Consider the following 21,311-nt stretch of genomic DNA (forward strand, 5'->3'; position numbering starts at 1 on the left):
CTCGGAAGCTGAAATTTGGGAACAAAAGTGAAGATGTGCTTTTGGCAAAAATGTTATTTAAATTTTTTTTTTCATGAATTAATTTATTGATTATTACTTCATTATTATCGATTTATTAATTACTTATTTTATTATTTCTCATCCTGGCAATATCTCAGGCATATTTTGAGCTTGGAAACCGATATTTGGACACGACAGTTACTGTACAAAGTGATTTTGCTATCAAGTGTATTTTTGATTTATTGATTAATCAATTAATTATTCATTTTTTGATTACTTAAACTTTCAAAAATATACAGATTCGGATGAAACGGTGGTGGTTTTAGGGATGCTGTTCGGCAATTGATTGAGAAATTAATTAATTAATTTATGATTTTTATTAACTTATTTTAATAATGCAATTAATCAATCAATTTATTGCACACCGCTCTTTCCCCAATTCCGACTCCATGTGCTGCAAGGCGGCTTCGCCAGGCGCCAATGTCGTGCACTGGAGGATTTTGTTATTTATTTATTTGGCATGGAGGCGGTGTACTTTGAATGTACCGCTACTTGGTTTTTCTTGTGTTCACGCTTCAAACTGCACTGCTTTTTAAAAATTATTTAATTTTTACTCTGCCTGTCTGCAAGTTAAACGAAATTGAAAAATCATTCCAAACAGGAAACTTATTATTTTTAAGGATGTCATAAAGGACACAAACAACAGGCACGAATAACTCGTACAACATGTTAAATAAGGTGTGTGTAAAAAAACAAAACACTGACTGACTGTATCAGCGGCGGAAAACTTCTGGAATTTTTTCTACGATCTAGAAAATATTTATTTTATTTCAATTGAATTATATACTTCTTGACCACTGCAGAACACAAGTCCCCTTGTTAGAAATTTGAAACCCTTCCGTTTAGCAGTACATAGAGAAAATTATTACAGCATTTTATGTCAACACGACCAATCAAACTTGGCGCTCTGAGATCCTGCCATGTTCTTGTTTCTCAAGACAACGATGGATCATGTGTTCTATGAACTCTCTAGTTTTTAAAGCTGTTGTTTTTGTCAACTTTAGTTAAGAGTGCAAAGCAGACGTGGATGGGCTTTGCAATTTGAGATGGTGTCGAGTTTATAATCGATTCCAAATGATGTTGAAAAATAATCTTCCTTGCTGTTCAGATGAAATTGAATATTCTGACTTCATTGTCCACAAGATTTAGGATTATCTTTTGGAAGAAGGTTATTGTAGATATTCCCAGTGAAAACCATTTCCATCATCAATGACCTCCATGTTTACAATTATATATATTTTTTAACTCACCAGGCATTTAGTCAGGTGAGCTTATCTGATTGAGCAGTGTCCGTAGGTGAGTGAGTGAGTCAGTAAACACTTCAGTCATTGTTGCTTGAATGAAACACACAATTTTGATGAAACTTGGCCACAAGCTTCATATCTGATGCCTAACGAGGGTTTACCAACCGCATCGAAATCTGTGCTCATTAAGGGGACATATGGGGTTTTTTTTGATCCCCCCCCCCCAAAAAGTAGGTATTTGCTCTATTCTCCAGAACCACACACACACAATTTCGATGAAACTTGACCGCAACCTTCATCACCCGTGATGTACTAAAGTTTGTTCATGGCATTAAAGAAAAATAAGGGTCTGAGGGGTCTGTGGTGGTGGGGGGGTGACTGTTGCTCCTGATATAGATGAGCTTTGGGATGTGCGTTCTTTTTTTTTTTTTACTCAATATCTGGTGTGAGTTTTAGTAATTCTTTATTCATTTGGAAGTAGTAGGTGGCCCTTGATTGTCTTTGTTGTCTGATCTTCATATTCAGACTGGGCTTCCACAAGGCAACAATCTTAGAACTTACGTCATTCTTGATCTATAGAAATTATCACACTCATTCATTTGAAAACCAACGTTCACATTTTTCTGATGTGTAAGATACATTACTCTTGTGAAAGTCCTGATACTACTTAATCCCTTTTGCCAGATGTCGTTGGTCAGCTACTTGGAACATGGCATTTGACGCAGGTAAGTCACTCACATGCTCTCACAGTCTCTCCACACGGATCAGCAATCTAACTATCCAATCAACTTTTTTGGATCGGCATTAGAAGAGGTTCAGCCCTTGTAAGTCCTTGGACTTGCGCTTTACTGTTAGCCCTTTCAAGGGAGGTCATAATCACAAAGCCAGCATCAATGACTAGTCACCATCTGGGAATTCTCCTTGGAGTTGAGGAATTCCTGAACTGAATCGAGCACAGAACGGTGAACAACACTTTCACACATCGCTCCATTGAGTTTGGTTGCCCATTCTGGGCTGGTGCTCCTTCGTCCTACCTTGCTCCTGTCGAGGCAGTCACAAGGCCTTTAACGTCATTGGAATCTCAAGATGTCTTCCCAAGATTTGTCACCCCCCCCCCCCCAAAGCGGGAAGATGGTGGGCTCCCCATTTTATACAATACGAGAAGGGGTACCTGGCGTTGCCCAGTGCTGTTCCAATCATGTTGGCATTTTGAATAAATCAATTTTTAAAAAAAAATTGTGGGGGCAAAAACACTTCCCTACCCCCACTAAAGAAAGGTCTTGAAGCTCATTTAATATGACCTTTCTGAGCTACAAAGGCCGAGACACTATTGAGCGATAAGAAAAAGAAAAAAAAAAGAGGCAACTGTTTTTTTTTAAAGTAAACTTTGTTTTTTGCCTAAAACACTCGCCAGCACTCACTGACAAACTTCTGAATGTTTGATGAAGACCCGTTTGGCCATCTCTGAAAAAAATTGTTGACGCCTACAAACAGACACAAACAAATAAACATCTCTCGCAGTATAGATGACATGTGGCCTTCCTTGTTCTGCCCTCTCTCCCCATGACTGAAATCGCCTCTTGTGAGAGCCCCGGCTGTACTGTGCTCCCCAACAAAAATAATTTGAAATGGAACAAAGCCCCCTCTCATCTACCTTTATTGTCCCAAGTGAAAGACCTTTCAAAGAGAAAATCTTGCATGTGAATAATAATAAACAAACAGATTGAAGGATGTGTCACTGCCTTCAAGAAGTTACTCCACTCCACTAGTTGGAACAAATGTTTCCACGAAATGTGGAACTTCCAACAGTGAGGATGGATGGGTGCTTCATCGACGAGTCGGAGAAAAAGGGAAATGAGGCAGAAAACTGTCACAAACCATTTATGGACACCATTATCAAAAACATGAAAAACAAAAACAATCAAGATGTGTTCAAAGCATTTTTAACCATCTTCAACCCAGTGTTATCTACGATAAATGGATGAGGTGTGTGTGTGTGTGTGTGTGTGTGTGTGTGTGTGTGTGTGTGTGTGTGTGTGTGTGTGTGTGTGTGTGTGTGTGTGTGTGTGTGTGTGTGTGTGTGTGTGTGTGTGTGTGTGATTTTTTTGTCTATCAATCACGTACGTCTATTGGAATTTACCTTTTGAGCCTTAAGACTGCTGAGACCCCTTCAAACTTTGAAGACCCCTGAAGTCCCAAAAAGTTCCCGAGGACCCAAAAGTCCCAAAAGTTCCCGAGGACCCAAAACTCTGAAAAGTTCCCGAGGACCCAAAACTCCGAAATGTTACCGAAGTCCCAAAAGGTTGAGAAACTAAACGTCCCAAAAGTTCCCAAGGAGCCAAAGGTCCCAGAGGACCAAAAAGTCCCAAAAAGTCCCTGAGGATCTAAAAGGACCCAGAAGACCCCTAAGACTGCAGATCCTGTAGACCTTTTAAAACTCGACAATACTTCAAAAACATCCGTTAGCATTCCCATGTTTTATATACACGCCATGTTAAGGTATATAAAGCAGCTTAATTCTTCCTTATACCACAACATGCCATTCTAATTACAAAATATTTTATAACAACAATGATAACATTGTGACAAAGCATCTATCAATCAACACCAATAATATTTACAACAATAAAAAAGAATCGTGGTATCATATGGCAAAAATAATAACGAACACATAATCCCCATGTTGGCTCTAATCACATCTGGCCTTGGTGAAAGGCAAGCTAATGCTCAAGCAGTACAGTAGGCGGGTATGGCTGTATAGACCAATGAAAATTTGGTCCATCGGACCAATGGGCCCACAATAGTGTAGTAGATAGTAGAAAAATTGTGAAAATTATGATACAAGCATCAAATTTGGCATTTCTGATCAAATCTGCCCGATTGGCCATTTGAAAATCCAAATTTTTCAAAATTTGGATTTTCAAATGGCCAATCAGGCAGATTTGATTAGAATCCCCTGGAGAACAAATGTGCCAAATTTGATGCTTGTCTATCAATCACCCCCCAAAAGAGGTATTTTCTTTCTTCTCTGAAACCACACACACAATTTTGATGAAACTTGACCACAACCTTTTTCACACGCATGATGTACCAAAGTTTGCTCATGGCATTAAAAAAAAAAGACATCCATCGGTATTTACTTTCTTCTCTGTTACATATTTTGTGGGTCATCCATGCCTACCAGTGCTTCCTCGGTTACCTTATCCAGCCGCTTACCAGGTGAGCGCCCAAGGGTATTGCCTCTATGTTTGCCAATTTGGATTGAAGAGATGGAAGGTAAAATTTCACTGTTTGTGCCAGGTTTGTTGTGAATGAAAATCATTAAAACCATTGTTGCGGAATGAATTGATAGGTCAAGTAAAATAGTATTTCCAATCTTGATAAAAAAAATAACTTAGTTGTGGAGAAAAAGAAACTCTGTGGCAAAGCATTTATAAGCCGGTTGGCAAGGAAATAATTCCCAGAGAAAATACTCCTGCTCATGATCATCCTCCTCTTTCTCCTCGTCTCCACTCACGGGACCATCCTTGGTGAGGTCAATCCTTGTCGCGCTCAACACTGGCATCCACCACACTTACTTTAATCCTCATGATCTGGGCTTTTGTCGCCCGGTGGGGGTTAGCTGGCTAAACATGCTCTTCCTCTGAAAATGGGTCTGCAACATTTTACTCAGTTGTAGTCCAGCCCTACCAGTGGAATTTCGGTAGCGAAACGTAGTCCGAGTTCAACCCTGATGTTGTCCTTGATGTCTCCATTCAAAGCCAGAGTCTGAATTCAACCTCACGCACAGTTGGGGCTTCATGGACTTCAGCTGTTTGAAAGGAGTGTGGTTCCAGCTCCTGTTGAGGAGCAGATGCGTCTTCCAGCCGTCCATCAGTTGTGCATATTCACCATAGTCTGTTGAGGACATATTTCTTTGAAAGAAGGGACTGTGGGGATGTCAAATAATGAATTGTATATCTCCAAATGTCGTTTTTATACTCTCAGTGTTTTTAAAAATCGTAATATCCACATGAGTTGCAGTGTCTCATCTTCAGTATTTATGTCTGACACGTGTCCAGGCCTTCACCGACATCCACTTTTCAACCAATTTTACTTATTTTTCTCAATTATGTTTATGGGTCCTTTCTCTTTGGTCTTTAGTCGCTTGTTGTCTGACTTCATCAGTTATTTCCTTTATTCGGATATTGGATTGACATTTGTGGATTTTTTTTTTTTGACCGTGGTGATCTTCTTTGACGTTGTCCTCTCCTGTGTATCCCCCCAATCCATCATGCATGTCACACACCTTGCAATAGAGGATGGTCTCCTCTGTCGATGAGCTCAAACCCATTCTGTTCATTCGTGATGGTTTTGGGGTCAGGCGTTAGTTACATCTTCAGGTTTTTGGTTCAGTGTGAAAAACGGTCTCATTGTGAGGTTGATATCTTCTCTCTTGTGTGAATTATTGAATGTCTTTTCACTGATGAGGAATAAACAAAATCCTTGTTGCAAACAGAACACTTGTATGGCTTTCTTCTAATGTGCAACTTTTGATGTCGATACAAGGGTGAGGAATGGCCAAAAACCTTGTTACAAGCATTACACTTGTAGGGCTTCTCTCCCGTGTGTATTCTTTGATGATTCTTCAACGTTTGCAAAAGACGAAAGGCCTTAAGACACACAGGACATTTGTAGGGCTTCTCTCCTGTGTGTATTCCTTGATGATTCTTCAAGTTCCCCAAAAAACCAAAAGCCCTGGGACATACAGAACACTTGTAGGGCTTCTCTCCTGTGTGTATTCTTTGATGATTTACTAATGTTCCTCGATGAGCAAATGTCTTAAAACACAAAGAACACTTGTGTAGCTTCTCTCCTGTGTGCATTTTTTGATGTTCTTGTAAAGACGATGAATAAGCAAAGGCCTTCAGGCACACAGAACACTTGTGTGGTCTCTTACTTTCTTGGATATTCTTCCGGGTCTCTGTACAGCTTTTGCAACTGTGGTTGGAGGACACGCTGATAAACGTGTCAGTTTCTTGACGAACAGTGTGAGTCATGTGATGATTGTCAACTTCCGAGTAAAACAACTGAGAGCAGTTGGAACAAGAAACCAGTTTCATTTGTTTCACTGGAAAGACAAATCAAAAAAAGCATTCAAAATTCAGCAAAACTTTATAATGATGCGTAATTGACAAGTATTTCACTAATTAGTTTAAACATTTCTCATATTTCTGTCCCCCACTCGACAGAGAAGTTCCATTTCAAGGATTCAAAAAAATTCCAGAATTTTTGATGTTCCCAAACGTGATGTGACAGTGACTGTAAACACAAACTGCCTTCACCAGTGGGTTATTCGATTATTCTGGGCAGGGGCTAGTAAGGTATGACGTGCGGTCCTTGTTTATATTTTCAGAAGTCTCCCTTTATCCTCTTCACAAAAGTGATACCAGATGTGAATCCTTCCCAAAAATGCATAATTTTTCAGTCCAACATGATGACTTTTGGGTCGTAGCTTGAAAGAGAGATGCAGGACTAGACGAGAGAAGGTATAAGAACAAAGTTCCACGAAGCTAGCTAGATAGCTTCAGCAAGAGCAGATTTCGTGCCTCAAACAATGATTTTCAAACCTCTTATTTTTAAAAAAATGATTTTCAAGGTCTCAAATTTTCAAAGCACGGAAGTAGTTCGGGATAAATTGTGTCAATGAAGGTGAATACGACAGAAATTTAAAACTATATTCCCCATGGCTCGTCGATCACAAGTATAAAATTTCGCATCGATCCGTTAAGCGGTTCTGGAGAAGAAGATTTTAAAAAATCTTTATACTTTCAATCCTAATGGCCACCAGACCACGAGATCGATGACCTCATAAACTTAATTCTTGACTTGCATCGGGTCGTACATCAGATAGATGAAGTTTCAGATTTTTCAGATAAGGATTTCGATTATACCAATTATAGCTTGAATACTTCATCGATTATGTCATCCTTATCACCCCCACATACTCCATAGGGAGTTGATGACACCTGCCAAGTTTCAATATCTTTCGTTGAGAGGTTTCGGAGAAAAAAATGCCCAATTTTTTTCCTTTATTCCAATATGGCATACCATATGACCTATGATGTCAGAGTTATCAATAAAATATTCTCCATGGGGAGTCGATGTCTCTTTAAAGCTTTGCATCGATCACACAGGCAGTTGCAGAGAAAAGCATTTTTAAAGTGAAAATATATGGATGCAGACACACACACACACACACACACACACACACACACAAAGACAGACACACAGACACAGGCACAGACAGACAGGCAGTCTTATCCTTTGGGAACTTTTCGAAGCTTTGGATTATCAATAAACAGATGAAGGCTTCTGTATGAACACAACTCCTCGTTTGTTTCTGCATCTGACATGCTGTGAACAAGCGATACGACAACTACGAAAACCCTGGTGGTAGATAAGCGCTTGCTGCCGCCATAGGTAGAATTTTCAATGTTCCCCAGTGTGATGTGACAGTGACTGTAAACACAAACCTTTCCAGAAGTAATTCAATTATCCTGAGCCAAGGTTAGTAACTTATGATGTGCAGTCCTGATTTATATTTTCTGAAGTCTCCCTTTAACACCTTCACAAAGTGATAAAAAGATGCATAATTATTCATTCCGATAGGATGAAGGAGTGGTAGTAGCTTGAATGAGAGGAAGATGCAAGTCTAGATAAGAGAAGGTGATCAAACTTCCACCAACCTAGCCTCAACAAGAGCAGATTTTGCACCTCAACCAATGATTTTCAATCGGGGATCTGACTGGGCCACTCGAGGTCATTTATCTTTTTGTTCCTTAGCCACTCCATTGCAGCTTTGACTGTGTGCTTCGTGCTGTTGTCATGCTAAAAGTTGAACTTCCGTCCCAATTTCAGCTTTCTTGCAGAGGGCAGCAGGTTTTCCTCCAGGATTTTTCTGTATTTTGCTCCATCCATTTTCCCTTCTATCCTAACAAGTGCCCCAGTCCTTGTGAATGAAAAACATCCCCATAACGTGAGGCTGCCACCACCATGCTTCATGGTAGGGATGGTGATCTTTGGGTGATGTGCTGTGTTGGATTTGCACGAAACGTAGCATTTTTCATTTTGGCCAAAAAGTTCCAATTTTGTTTCTTCACACCACAAAACTTTTTGCCACATGGATTCAGAATCTCCAGAGTAGATTTTTGCACATCTAAAACAGGAACCAAGGTGGGCTTTTTTGAGTCGTGGCTTCCTTCTTGCCACCCTACAGCACAGGCCAGACTTCTGGAGTGCTTGGGATATTGTTGTCACGTGCACACAATGACCAGTTTTTACCATAAAGGCATGTAGCTATTTCAAAGTTGTCATTTGCCTCTTGGTGACCTCTCTGATCGGTCTCCTCCTTGCTTGGTCATCCAGTTTGGAGGGACGGCCTGATCTAAGCAGGGTCTTGGTGGTACATAAGCCTTCCACTTCTTAACGATAGTTTTGATTGTGCTCCAACGGATACTCAAGGCCTTTGAAATATTTTTTATACCCATCCCATGATCTGTGCGTTTCCCCCCCCACTTTATCCTGGAGGTCTTTTGAAAGCTCCTTGGTGCCCATGGTTGAGTTTTTGCTGTGAAATGTACTACCCAGCAGAGGAAACCTGCAAGAACAGCTGATTTTATCCTGAAATAATCAGAATCACTACAATTTAACGCAGGTGGAGGCCAATTAACTCGGTGTATGATTGTGAAGGTGACTGGTTACACCTGAGCTAACTTACAATTGCTATTATAGGAGGGGTGGGGGGTGTACACTTATCCAACCAAGATATTCTAGTTTTGTATTTATAATTAATTTTCTGAAATTTGTTTTTCACTTGGAAGTTGTGGGTCACGATGTGTAAATAAAGGTGTAAAAAGTCTCATTTGATGCAATTTAATTCCAGGCTACAAGTCAACGAAAGGTGAAAATTTTTAAAAGGGGGTGTCGACTTTCTATCGGCACTGCACGTGCTTTTTCACTTCCAACCCTGTAATAAATGATCATGGATCTGAAAAGAAACGGTCCAGACTTACTCCACTGTGGTTCAGGTCTTGAATGCGTGTAACGTATCATGTGATTAGATAATCGTGATAAACTTGTCTTTCAAACCTGGCAAGTCCCAGCAATCTCAATTGATTTGTTGCATGCAATGCTGTTTCTCCAGAGTGTATGAGTGAAACAAAATTTTTCAAACTTTCGCTTTTTGTGGAAGGTACAGAAAGATTTCTGGGGATTTCAAATGTAACCAATATCCCTGTCTCACGAACATAAAAACAGCCCACGTGAGTGGAAACACTTTGAACACATCGGCAATTCTACAACAATTGGAAATAAATAATAATTTATATGGAAAAAATGACAAACAAAAATAAGTAAACACAGTGTGACGTGTTCTCCGCGCAACTCGACTTACCTTCGAGCAGCTGAGCAGCTCTGCTCGGCTCCGTGGGAGGAGAATCACACGGTTCCTGCTTTACATGCTCATTGCTCAAATCATCTTGGGAGGACTGAAGAGAGTCACTCTGGAAGGTTTCCATCTTCACTCGAGGAGCTTCAACTGCAAACCGTGTGACATCAGTGAATCCAATGAAAACTGGAACGGCACTCGGAGAGCATATAGTCTTGCCTTGCACGCTCATTCCGAACAAAAATACCATCATCAACTGAACATGCTGCTATCATGGCCCACTGCTTGTTATGGCCCATATACCCGTATCATCAATGCACCAGATTATGTCACATACATTGCTATTATCCATACATTTATTTATTATTGTTTGATTATTAGGATATTTTACAACCACTTGTGTGCACATGAACTGTTTAAGTGCGGAAGTTTTCCAGTGTGCAATATGTTCCGTATGCCAGTGGCATGTTCCCAGGAGGCAATGATTGTGGCCAACAGCACGCAAGCAGAAAAGGCTAAATTGCATCAATGAAGGTGAATCTGAAAAAAAAAAATTCAAACTATATTCCCCCATGACGAGTCCATCATATGTATAAAGTTTCGCATCAATCTGTTAAGCCATTCTGGAGAAAGTTTTTTTTAATATTTATATTTTCAACCAATATGGCCAACAGACCAAATGATCAATGACGTCATATATTTCATTCTTCACACATCAGATCGGAAATCAGATATATGAAGCTTCAGATAAAGATTTTGATTCAACCAATTATAGCTGGAATACCACTTCACCAATGACGTCAACCTTATCACTATATATATATATATATATATATATATATATATATATATATATATATATATATATATATATATATATATATATATATATATATATATATATACATGTATTGTAAAGAAGAAGAAGGTGCTTCCAACCAAAAGTAAAAAAAAACTAGATCGACTCCGCTAATTTGAGCAAAAAAAGCGAGAGCAGACCCGGTCTCAGGAAACGTTTCACCAGCTTCACAACTGGCTTTATCAGGCACAATAGACCCCGAGCCTCGGCAAACCAGACACGTCAAAACTGGAAGAAATTTAAAACAAAGGCTAGATGAAGATGATCGAGCAATCGGGCTTGGATATGTGAAACAGCCAGCCATAGCATGTCATTGCCTGCAATCTGGCCACATATTTGACTGTGATGGGACCCGTGTCCGAGACATGACATCCGATAAATGACATAAGTTAATACGGGAAGCATGGCACGTGAAGAGCCGAGAGGGTGGTCAAACTGGGGAGATGGTGGACATACTCACACAATACACACCTCTGATACAAATGACAAAAACTGGATGGTGCAAACAGCTGGAAAAGGCGAGCAACAAACAACAACACTTAATTCCAAAAACCACATCCACATGTATGCAATACCCAACAGGAACCTCAACAATCACACAGCCCCACACCTAATCACATCCAACCCGGACATTAGTCCAGCCATGTTCGTGTGCCAGAAACACAAAAACAACAAGAAGCGCAAACACATGCTGACTCGCACACAAACACCAGATCACGTGCAAGTTAAAAAAAAAAATTTAAAATAAAATAAAACCGATACATGTCGAGTCTCGGGGTTTATTGGCCTGAGGACGCCTGCTGTGAAGTGGGTGAAACGTTGCCTGAGATCGGGTCTGTTCTTGCGTATTGCTCAAAACAGCGGATTAGAGCGAGTTTACTATTGGTTGGAAGTGCCTTGTTAACAAAAACATTAAAAAAAAAAAAAAAAAATATATATATATATATATATATATATATATATATATATATATATATATATATATATATATATATATATATATACATATATGTGTAGATATAGATATAGAAGAGCCCAGCAAGACATGAGGCTACATGGTGGTGGAATAATGAGGCAAATATGTCGATTCAAGAAAGAAGAAGACCGTTTAGGCTTTGGAAAAAGGGAAGGGATAAGGAGGAATACCTAGTGGCTAAACGTATGGCAAGAAGAGAAGTTTACAAGGCTAAAAACATAAATACAGGATTCACTTTCAGATGTGATGAATAACGCACAGAGTAGAGGGGAGATATTTAGGAAAGCAAAGCAAATGATCGGTCAAAATAAGGATCTCATAGGAGAACAATGTGTGAAGAATGACATGGTTAATGTCCTGGTTGACGATGGTGAGATTAGAAATGCTTGGAGGAGTTACTATGAGCACCTGCTAAATGAGGAGTTCCCTCTGAACAGGGATATTCTGGAGGCAGTAGAGCCGGTGCAGGGCCGGCCACCTGAGATAAAGAGTAAATGGCTGAAAAAAGCCATCGACGAAATGAAGGATGGTAAAGCGGTGAGCAGGACTGGTATTGTCGCAGAGATGCTGAAGGCATCTGGTGATATTGGAGTGAATTTAATGATGTAATTGATAAATGCAATTATAAGGGAGACGTATCTGCCCGAGATGACTGGTTGAAGAGTGTAATGGTGAATATTTATAAAGGGAAGGGTGATGCCTTAGTTCGGAGCAACTATAGGGGTCTGAAGTTGTTGGACCATGGAAAAAAAAGAGAGAGAGAGAGAGAGAGAGAGAGAGAGCGAGAGAGAGAGAGAGAGAGAGAGGGGTGGGAGAGAGAGAGAGAGAGAGAGAGGAGTGAGAGGGAGAGAGAGTGGGGTGGGAGAGAGAGTGGGGTGGGAGAGAGAGTGGGGTGGGAGAGAGAGTGGGGTGGGAGAGAGAGTGGGGTGGGAGAGAGAGTGGGGTGGGAGAGAGAGTGGAGAGAGAGAGAGAGTGGGGTGGGAGAGAGAGTGGGGTGGGAGAGAGAGTGGGGTGGGAGAGAGAGTGGGGTGGGAGAGAGAGTGGGGTGGGAGAGAGAGTGGGGTGGGAGAGAGAGTGGGGTGGGAGAGAGAGTGGGGTGGGAGAGAGAGTGGGGTGGGAGAGAGAGTGGGGTGGGAGAGAGAGTGGGGTGGGAGAGAGAGTGGGGTGGGAGAGAGAGTGGGGTGGGAGAGAGAGTGGGGTGGGAGAGAGAGTGGGGTGGGAGAGAGAGTGGGGTGGGAGAGAGAGTGGGGTGGGAGAGAGAGTGGGGTGGGAGAGAGAGTGGGGTGGGAGAGAGAGTGGGGTGGGAGAGAGAGTGGGGTGGGAGAGAGAGTGGGGTGGGAGAGAGAGTGGGGTGGGAGAGAGAGTGGGGTGGGAGAGAGAGATGGGGTGGGAGAGAGAGTGGGGTGGGAGAGAGATGGGGTGGGAGAGAGAGTGGGGTGGGAGAGAGAGTGGGGTGGGAGAGAGAGTGGGGAGAGAGAGAGAGAGAGGGAGAGAGAGAGAGAGAGAGAGAGAGAGAGAGAGAGAGAGAGAGAGAGAGAGAGAGAGAGAGAGAGAGAGAGAGAGAGAGAGAGAGAGAGAGAGAGAGAGAGAGAGAGAGAGAGAGAGAGAGAGAGAGAGAGAGAGAGAGAGAGAGAGAGAGAGAGAGAGAGAGAGAGAGAGAGAGAGAGAGAGAGAGAGAGAGAGAGAGAGAGAGAGAGAGAGAGAGAGAGAGAGAGAGAGAGAGAGAGAGAGAGAGAGAGAGAGAGTTCTGGATACATTTGTAACACAGAGTGTTGATATACATGAAATTCAATTTGGTTTCGTGCCAGAAATGGGCACGATCGAGGCAATTTTTATAGTTCGGCAATTACAGGAAAAAATATCTGAGAAAGAATAAACAACAGTACTTTATATTTGTGGATTTGGAGAAGGCGCTCCATTGGGTGCCTCAGGAAGTCGTGCAATGGTCCATGAGAAAGTTACGTGTGGAGGATTGGTTAGTTAGGGTAGTCATGGCAATGTATGATGGCCCAAAAACCTCTGCGAGGGTAAATGGAGTGCAGAGTGAGGATTTTGAAGTGAAAGTGGGTGTTCATCAGAGGGTCAGTCTTGAGCCCAATCCTGCACATCATGGTTCTTGAGGCTACATCACAGGAATTTAGAGGAGGCTCACCTTGGGAACTCCTGTATGCTGATAGCCGACAGTGTGGAAGAGGTAATGGGTAAATATGCAGTATGGAAGGAGGATATGGAGACCAGAGGACTGAAAGTGAATACAGTGATAACAAAAGTACTGATTTGTGGTGTGGGAGAAGGAAGTGTGAAAAAAAAGAGGGAGGTGGCCCTGTGCTGTCTGTAGAAAAGGTGTCGGTAGCAATTCAATATTGTGTGAATCCTGCAACTGCTGGGTGCACAAGAGGTGTTGTGGCATCAGGGGTAGACTGCAGGTGATTCCTGACTTCAAAAGTGTTGTTTGCGCAGGTAAACGAGTGACTGCAGTTAGAGCGGAAAGGTTTATGGGGATACCTATATCCCTGGAATGTATAGATAAATTATGTTACCTTGGTGATATGATTGGTGCAGGTGGTGGTGTGGAGACAGCAGTGAATGCAAGAATTAGAAGTGGCTGGAGGAAGTTTACCCCGATTGACATCAAAAAGGGCTCTCTCTCCAATTAAGGGGAAAACTATGCAGCTTCCGTTCGAAGCGTGATGTTGTATGGCAGTGAAACATGGGTGAATCAAAAAGGAGGATGAACGGAGCTGTGAACGAAATGAATGAGAATGGTGAGGTGGATGTGTTTTGTGACACTGAAGGATAGGAAACCAAATGTGGAATTAAGAGACAGGTGAGGTAGAGAAAGCATTAGTGATGTTATGCGTAGGGAGAGGTTGAGATGGTTCGGACATGTGGAAAGGATGGGGGCGGGCAGCTGTGTTTGCGTGGAAGGTGTATAAATATGTATGTATAAATATCAATTAGTATGTATAAATATGTATGTATACAAATAAACACGACGTAATAGTGACCGAAGCTTTTCGTGCTGTACTCCTTCAGGGTAAAAATCGCAGCAAGTGAAGAAGGAAGTGAAGGCGCGTGCTTTATACGGAGGTCTCAATCAGGTAGACGCTGATTGGTTCAACCGTAATGACGTCACGGTTAATCCGAACGCCAATTGGTCGGCTCATCATCTTCAACTCGAGCTCCCATTGGCTGGAGCAGAGTTCGTCGATGATTGACGTTTGCAACCACATCCTGGAGAGAGGGGGGATGGGTTTCCCCTAAGGTCCATTCACCATTTGTTACTGTACTTCCCTTGATCTTTCGAAGCTGAAAGAGACACAGAGATCGTACAAATTCCTTTTGATGACATAAGATTGGATCGGTGGTAAGGATGAAAGTTGCTTCCAACATACGAAAATGAAACGAGCTCCGACCTCGGCTCAATATCCTGAACATATCTGCATTGTACTGGTCTGCACAGATAGGGTTGTCAACCAGGTGCTGTGCAATGGCAGATGAAGCAGGTACAGTGGCCGGTGGTTGCTGGATATTTCTACATGCTCGTACTGGTTGTGTTCTAACCCTCACAATCTTTCTTCGAATCGCCAAGGGGACGTGTTGTTTGATCCGATCAGCCGATCTTAGTGTTGTGCGGCCCACGTACCGAGCTCCACATCGGAGCTTAAACTCATAAATAACATTGCTGGTTTGTGAGGTGGGCACATCCTTGTTGACCGACGTCAGCAAACGGCAAGAGGTAAAGATTACTCGGGTTGCACAGCCAGAAACGTGTTGGATACAATATGTTTAATTTGTACTTCAAACCTTCGTGATGATTGCCCTTTCCAGGGCATCCAGATATAGACTGGACATTTGTCCGGACCAATCTTCCGATCTTTTGTCGTGTTTAGAAACTTGTGTACGTATCTCTTAACTATATGCTCAGGATAACCATTCTCACCGAGTATATTCATGATTTTGTCAATTTCAGCAGGAAGATTACTACGTGAACAAATGCTCTGTGCTCTGAACAAAAGCTAAAACACCGACAAGTGAGGACAACATAATGGCATCCTTTGATATTAAAGGCTTGTTCACAAATGTATCTATCTATAATTCCAGCAATCTCTGTGTGTGTGTCTGTGTGTGTGTGTGTGTGTGTGTGTGTGTGTGTGTGTGTGTGTGTGTGTGTGTGTGTGTGTGTGTGTGTGTGTGACCGCTGTTTCTCGACAACCTCTGGTCCGATCTAATTGAAACTTGCCAGGTATATTGCTGGGGACCTGAGGATGTGCCTTTTCAAGGTTTCATATTAATCGGACAAGTGCTTCCCAAGTTATGGCCATTTATTTACCAAACCAATGACAAGACACGTTATTGCGTAGGCGTGGCCGATGGGGAAGGGAACCTCAGCCACGTTCCCCATTACGGGTTACAACGTACGGGCTTCCGGAAAGTGATGACTTCGTGTATTCTAATAATTTCTCGATTTCTTATGCGCATTTATAGATAAACACAATGGCCCAAGTTATGATCATTTTCATATTAGACGGTGTATAAATTTCTGGAACATCAGAGTGCCGGTATGCTCCGAACCAGGAAGTAAATTTTTTCTCTCTCTTTTCTTCTCTTTTTGTTTTTCCTTGCCACGACATTGCGAAAAGGTAAAATACGTTGGCGCTAATTGAATAATTGGGTATTAAAAATAAATTGCGAATAATCGTAACTGCGAATAATATCGAACTTCCGGGTCACGCACGTACGGGCACGTGAGAGCGAAGAAACGGCCTGTGTGGTTTATTTATTTATTATTATTATTTTTTTTTTTTCTTTTTGTATTTTTTTTTTTTTTTACCGGCACGTACTAGTAAATATGAATTTGCATGGAAGGAGAGCTCGAGGCCATCCGAGGAAAACATGGGATGTGTCGCTGAGAGCGATCGTGCAGTCTGGAAAGCAGCCATTAGGTGAACCACGGCTTACACATGCAAGCATGTAAACGGCCGGATGATGATGATGATGATGATGATGATGATGATGATGATGATGATGATGATGATGATATAACTCATACAGGTTAATAAATGCTTAATAGAGCGTAGTTTTTTTTTTTCCTTATTGATTGCTTCAATGAAGCGTAAAAGCAGCTTGCAACAAATCTCACTGAAGTGAGTCTCTCTGAGATACAGTGCCTGCAGAAAGTCTAAACCCCCTTTAGTGGGGCAACTGAGCATAACAATTGTGCATTTTGTGAGGAAAGCACCAAATTTGGCATACTAGTAGCCTAACATATTATGAACAGATATGGATATTGGGCCATCTCAAATTCAGCCGCTGATGGCTGTGGCAGCCATTTTCTACTGCCATCAAAAAATTTGAGATGTCCCAATATCCAAATCTGCCAAAAGGCTACTAGTGTGCCAAATTTGGTGCTTTCCTCACAAAATGCACAATTGTTATGCTATATTTAGCTAAGTTGCCCCACTACTTTCAAAATTTTCACCTTTCGTTTCCTGATAGCCTGGAATAAAATTACATTAAATCAGACTTTTTCCACCTTTATTTACACATCGTGACCCACAACTTCCAAGTGAAAAACAAATTTCCAAATTCCAGAAAATTAATTAAAAATACAAAACAAGAATATCTTGGTTGGATAAGTGTCCACTCCCCCCCTCCCCCCCTTATAATAGCAATTGTAAATTAGGTCAGGTGTAACCAATCAAGTTCAAAATCATACACCAATTTAATTGCCCTCCACCTGTGTTAAATTGTCGTGATTCTGATTATTTCGGAATAAAATCAGCTGTTCCTGTAGGTTTCCTCTGCTGGGTAGTGCATTTCACAGCAAAGACTCAACCATGAGCACCAAGGAGCTTTCAAAAGACCTCCAGGATAAAGTTGTGGAAAGATACAGATCAGCGGATGGGTATAAAAATATTTCAAAGACCTTGAATATCCCTCGGAGCACAGTTAAGACAATCATTAAGAGGTGGAAGGCGTACGGTACCACCAAGACCCTGCCTCGATCAGACCAACCCTCCAAACTTGATGACCAAGCAAGGAGACCGATTGCTGTCAGACTCACAGCTGTAATCGCTGTCAAAGGTGTTTCCATCTAGTATTAACTCAGGGGGAAGGACACTTATCCAACCAAGATATTCAAGTTTTGTATTTTTAATTAATTTTCTGAAATTTGTAGAATTTGTTTTTCACTTGGAAGTTGTGGGTCACGATGTGTAAATAAAGGTGGAAAAAGTCTGATTTAATGTAATTTAATTCCAGGCTAGTAGGTAACGAAAGGTGAAAATTTTGAAAAGAGGGTGTAGACTGTCTTATAGGCACTGTACATCCTCGGTAGGACCATGGATTTGTGTGTCATCTGAACAAAGTGTTGTGGTTTAGAATCATACGAACTTACGAGTAAGAGGATAACATGGGCTGGATGTTCATTTGGATGAATACTGTACTGATGGAATGGACACTTGTACGGAGAGAAACACAACAGGTACCAAATACCAGAGAGTTGGTGTCAACGCTACCCAATGCTCGCCTGTTTATATATTTATTGTTTTTAAAAGACTAGGCTAATAATATTTAACCTCCGCCATCGAAGATGGACAGAGGTTACTGTTTTCACCCGTCTGTTTGTTTGTTTGTTTGTTTGTGAACAGTATTACGGAAAAACTCCTGGACGGATTTCAACGAAACTTGGTGGGGGGGATAAGGTATGGTCCAAGGATCATGCCATTAGATTTTGGACTTGGTCCAAAGTCCAATATGGCTGCTATGGTGGCCATTTTGAAAAAATATTTGAATTTTTGTTTTTGCATTTCTACATGTTTTAAGTGATTTCCAACCAAAAAAAAATTTGTTAGAGAAAAAATAAAAAATTTGCAACTTTTTTCAAAAAAATTTCGATTTTATTTGAAAAATATTTGAATTTTTTTTGCATTTCTACATGTTTTACATGATTTCCAACCCCCAAAAAATTGTTAGAGAAAAAAAAAAACAAATTTTGCAACTTTTTTTACAAAAAAAAATTTGATTTCATTTTTTTGGCATTTCTCCATGTGGGTCGATCTAGTTTAATCTATTCAATCGTGGTTCAGTAGAGTCTGATCCATTTTGACCTACAATGAATAGGGTATCAGGTTCATATATCAATAGGGTATCAGGTACAATGAATAGGGTATCAGACCCAGCAGTATTGGCGGCGGAGGTTTTGCACTCTACCGAGTGCTCCCCCTCTAGATTTTATAAAGCATTGCAGTGAAGTCTGATCCAAATAATTTTAAAGCAATATATGTATTTGTATTTTGTAATCAGTAAACTCGTACACATATTAAATGAATGGCAAGCGTCTAGTATAAACAGGCGAGCATTGGGTGGCTCTTACACCATCTTAGGTTGAAATTTAATTTTTTTTTTTAATCATTTGTTAATTTCAACTTCACTACACCAATAGTATACCCCAAAGGAACCTCCCTCCATGCCATATATCAGCATCCTAGTACACATATTAAATGAATGGCAAGCTTCTAAATAACTTGCACCAAAAACTTTAACGTTGATGTGCTACAAAAAAGTTAAGTTCAAAACAGGTCAAAAATTTAAAACATTTGAAATTATTTTTTAATTTCAACTTCACTACATCAATAATTAATATACCCCAAAGGAATCTCCATGCCAAATATCAACATCCTAGTCCACATATTAAATGAATGGCAAGCTTCTAAATAACTTGCACCAAAAACTTTAACATTTTCACGCTCACGCCTGTTCTTCGAACAGGCAAGATAAAACCGGAGGAAAGTGTTTAATAATTCATTCAAGCCGAACTATAACAGGAGCATTGTTGTTGTTGTTGTTATTGTTGTTGTTGTTGTTGTTGTTGTTGTTCAAACCTTTGATGAGCGAGGAATAATCATCAATGAACTCGGACTCCACCTTCACCTTCACAATAAAATCTGAAAATAAAAATATCAAATTCAAACTCAACTTTCAGGAGAATTTATAAAGAAAATCTTCATCACGAGAGATTATCCAGAAAATTTGTTCCTTTTTAATTCCCTGAAAAATATCTTTTTGAAACGGCTTGGAAAAGTAAAAAGTGATTAATAGGTTTTGGTTACACGAAGTTAAGGAAACAAACCCAACAATCTCTCTTGGTTAATATTTACTAATTCTCTCCCCCTCAACCCCAAACCCAACAATCTCTCTTGGTTAATCTATCAATAATTCCAGCAGTGTGTGTTGTGTGTTGTGTGTTGTGTGTTGTGTGTTGTGTGTTGTGTGTTGTGTGTTGTGTGTTGTGTGTTGTGTGTTGTGTGGTGTGTGGTGTGTGGTGTGTGGTGTGTGTTGTGTGGTGTGTGTTGTGTGGTGTGTGTTGTGTGGTGTGTGTTGTGTGGTGTGTGGTGTGTGTGGTGTGTGTGTGTGTGTGTGTGTGTGTGTGTGTGTGTGTGTGTGTGTGTGTGTGTGTGTGTGTGTGTGTGTGTCTGCGACTTCTGTTTCTCGACAACCGCCGGTCCGATCGGATTGAAACTTGCCAGGAATATTGCCGGGGCCCTGCGGATGTGCCTTTTCGAGGTTTGATATCAATCGGACTAGCGGTTCCCAAGTTACGGCCATTTATCTGTCGACCAATGACAAGACACGGTGCTATGACATCACGAATGACGTCACAATTAATGTTTATTTATTATTATTATTTTTATTTTTTTTGCACGATTGACGGTCCGATCTGATTGAAACTTGCCAGGAATATTGCTGGGGACCCGCGGATGTGCCTTTTCAAGGTTTGATATTCATCGGACAAGCAGTTCCCAAGTTACGGCCATTTATCTGTCAACCAATGACAAAACACGGTGCTATGACATCACGAATGACGTCACGAATGACGTCACAATTGACGCTGGGGACCTTAGTATGTGCCTTTTCAAGGTTTGATATTCATCGGACAAGCAGTTCCCAAGTTACGGCCATTCATCTGTCAACCAATGACAAGACACGGTGCTATGACGTCACGAATCACGCCACAATTAATATTTATTCATTTATTTGCAGGTTGACGTCACAATTCTTCTTCTTCATCGTTTGCTATGACGTCACAATTGACGCTGGGGACAATTGACGCTGGGAAAAATGTGCCTTTTCAAGGTTTGATATCGTTCTTCATCCGTTTCAGCTGTTTCCCAAGGTTTGAAAGCTGTGTTTTCCTAAGGTTTGAATTAATTGTTCAAATTATTGATTAATCCCAAGGTTTGGGGGGGGGCGAGAGAGAAGGGATGAGAGAGAGGAGGCGTCACAATTCGAGAGAGGAGGGGGCGAGAGAGGGGGGCGGTGAGAGTGGGGGCGAGAGAGGAGGGAGGAGAGAGGAGGGAGAAGAGAGAGGAGGGGTGAGACTAGGGGGGAGTGAGGGGATGAGAGAGGGGGGGCATCACAATTCTTCTTCTTCGTTTGATATGACGTCACAATTGACGCTGGGGACCTGAGTATGTTTCCCAGGTGTTTCCCAAGTTATGGCCATTTATGACACGGTTGGTCCGATCTAATTGAAACAATTCCCCAATCCAGTCGTCGTTTACGAGAGTGAAGGAACGAAGCTGCACCTACGGGCATGCACTAGTATTCACTAATTCCCTCCCCCTCAACCCCAAACCCAACAATCTCTCTTTGTTAATATTTACTAATTCCCTCCCCCTTCAACCCCCCCCCCCACCTTCCTCCCCCAAATTTTCAGCCTTTTAATAACAATTCTTGTAC

The 21,311-nt window shown here is 41.2% G+C and overlaps 1 protein-coding gene across 4 annotated transcripts in view; it reads right to left on the bottom strand.

Annotated features, from left to right (window-relative positions):
• The window catches only part of LOC147009322 (uncharacterized), a 72,584-nt gene that overhangs the window by 50,099 nt on the left and 1,174 nt on the right, over window positions 1-21,311 (bottom strand). For all 4 annotated transcript variants that reach the window (XR_015052832.1, XM_085861880.1, XM_085861882.1 and 1 more), the window contains exons 2-3: window positions 19,454-19,516; window positions 9,739-9,882 (exon numbers count right to left, since the gene is read on the bottom strand). Coding sequence is in view for 3 of the 4 variants with exons in the window: in XM_085861880.1 (XP_085718006.1) it covers window positions 9,739-9,882; window positions 19,454-19,516 (207 nt within the window). In the remaining variant the exon portion in view is untranslated. The remainder of the gene's footprint in view (window positions 1-9,738; window positions 9,883-19,453; window positions 19,517-21,311) is intronic.

This window comes from Eptatretus burgeri, chromosome 17 (genome assembly GCF_056783735.1).
Source record: "Eptatretus burgeri isolate ZD-2024b chromosome 17, Ebu_testis_v1, whole genome shotgun sequence".
Lineage (NCBI taxonomy): Eukaryota > Metazoa > Chordata > Myxini > Myxiniformes > Myxinidae > Eptatretus > Eptatretus burgeri.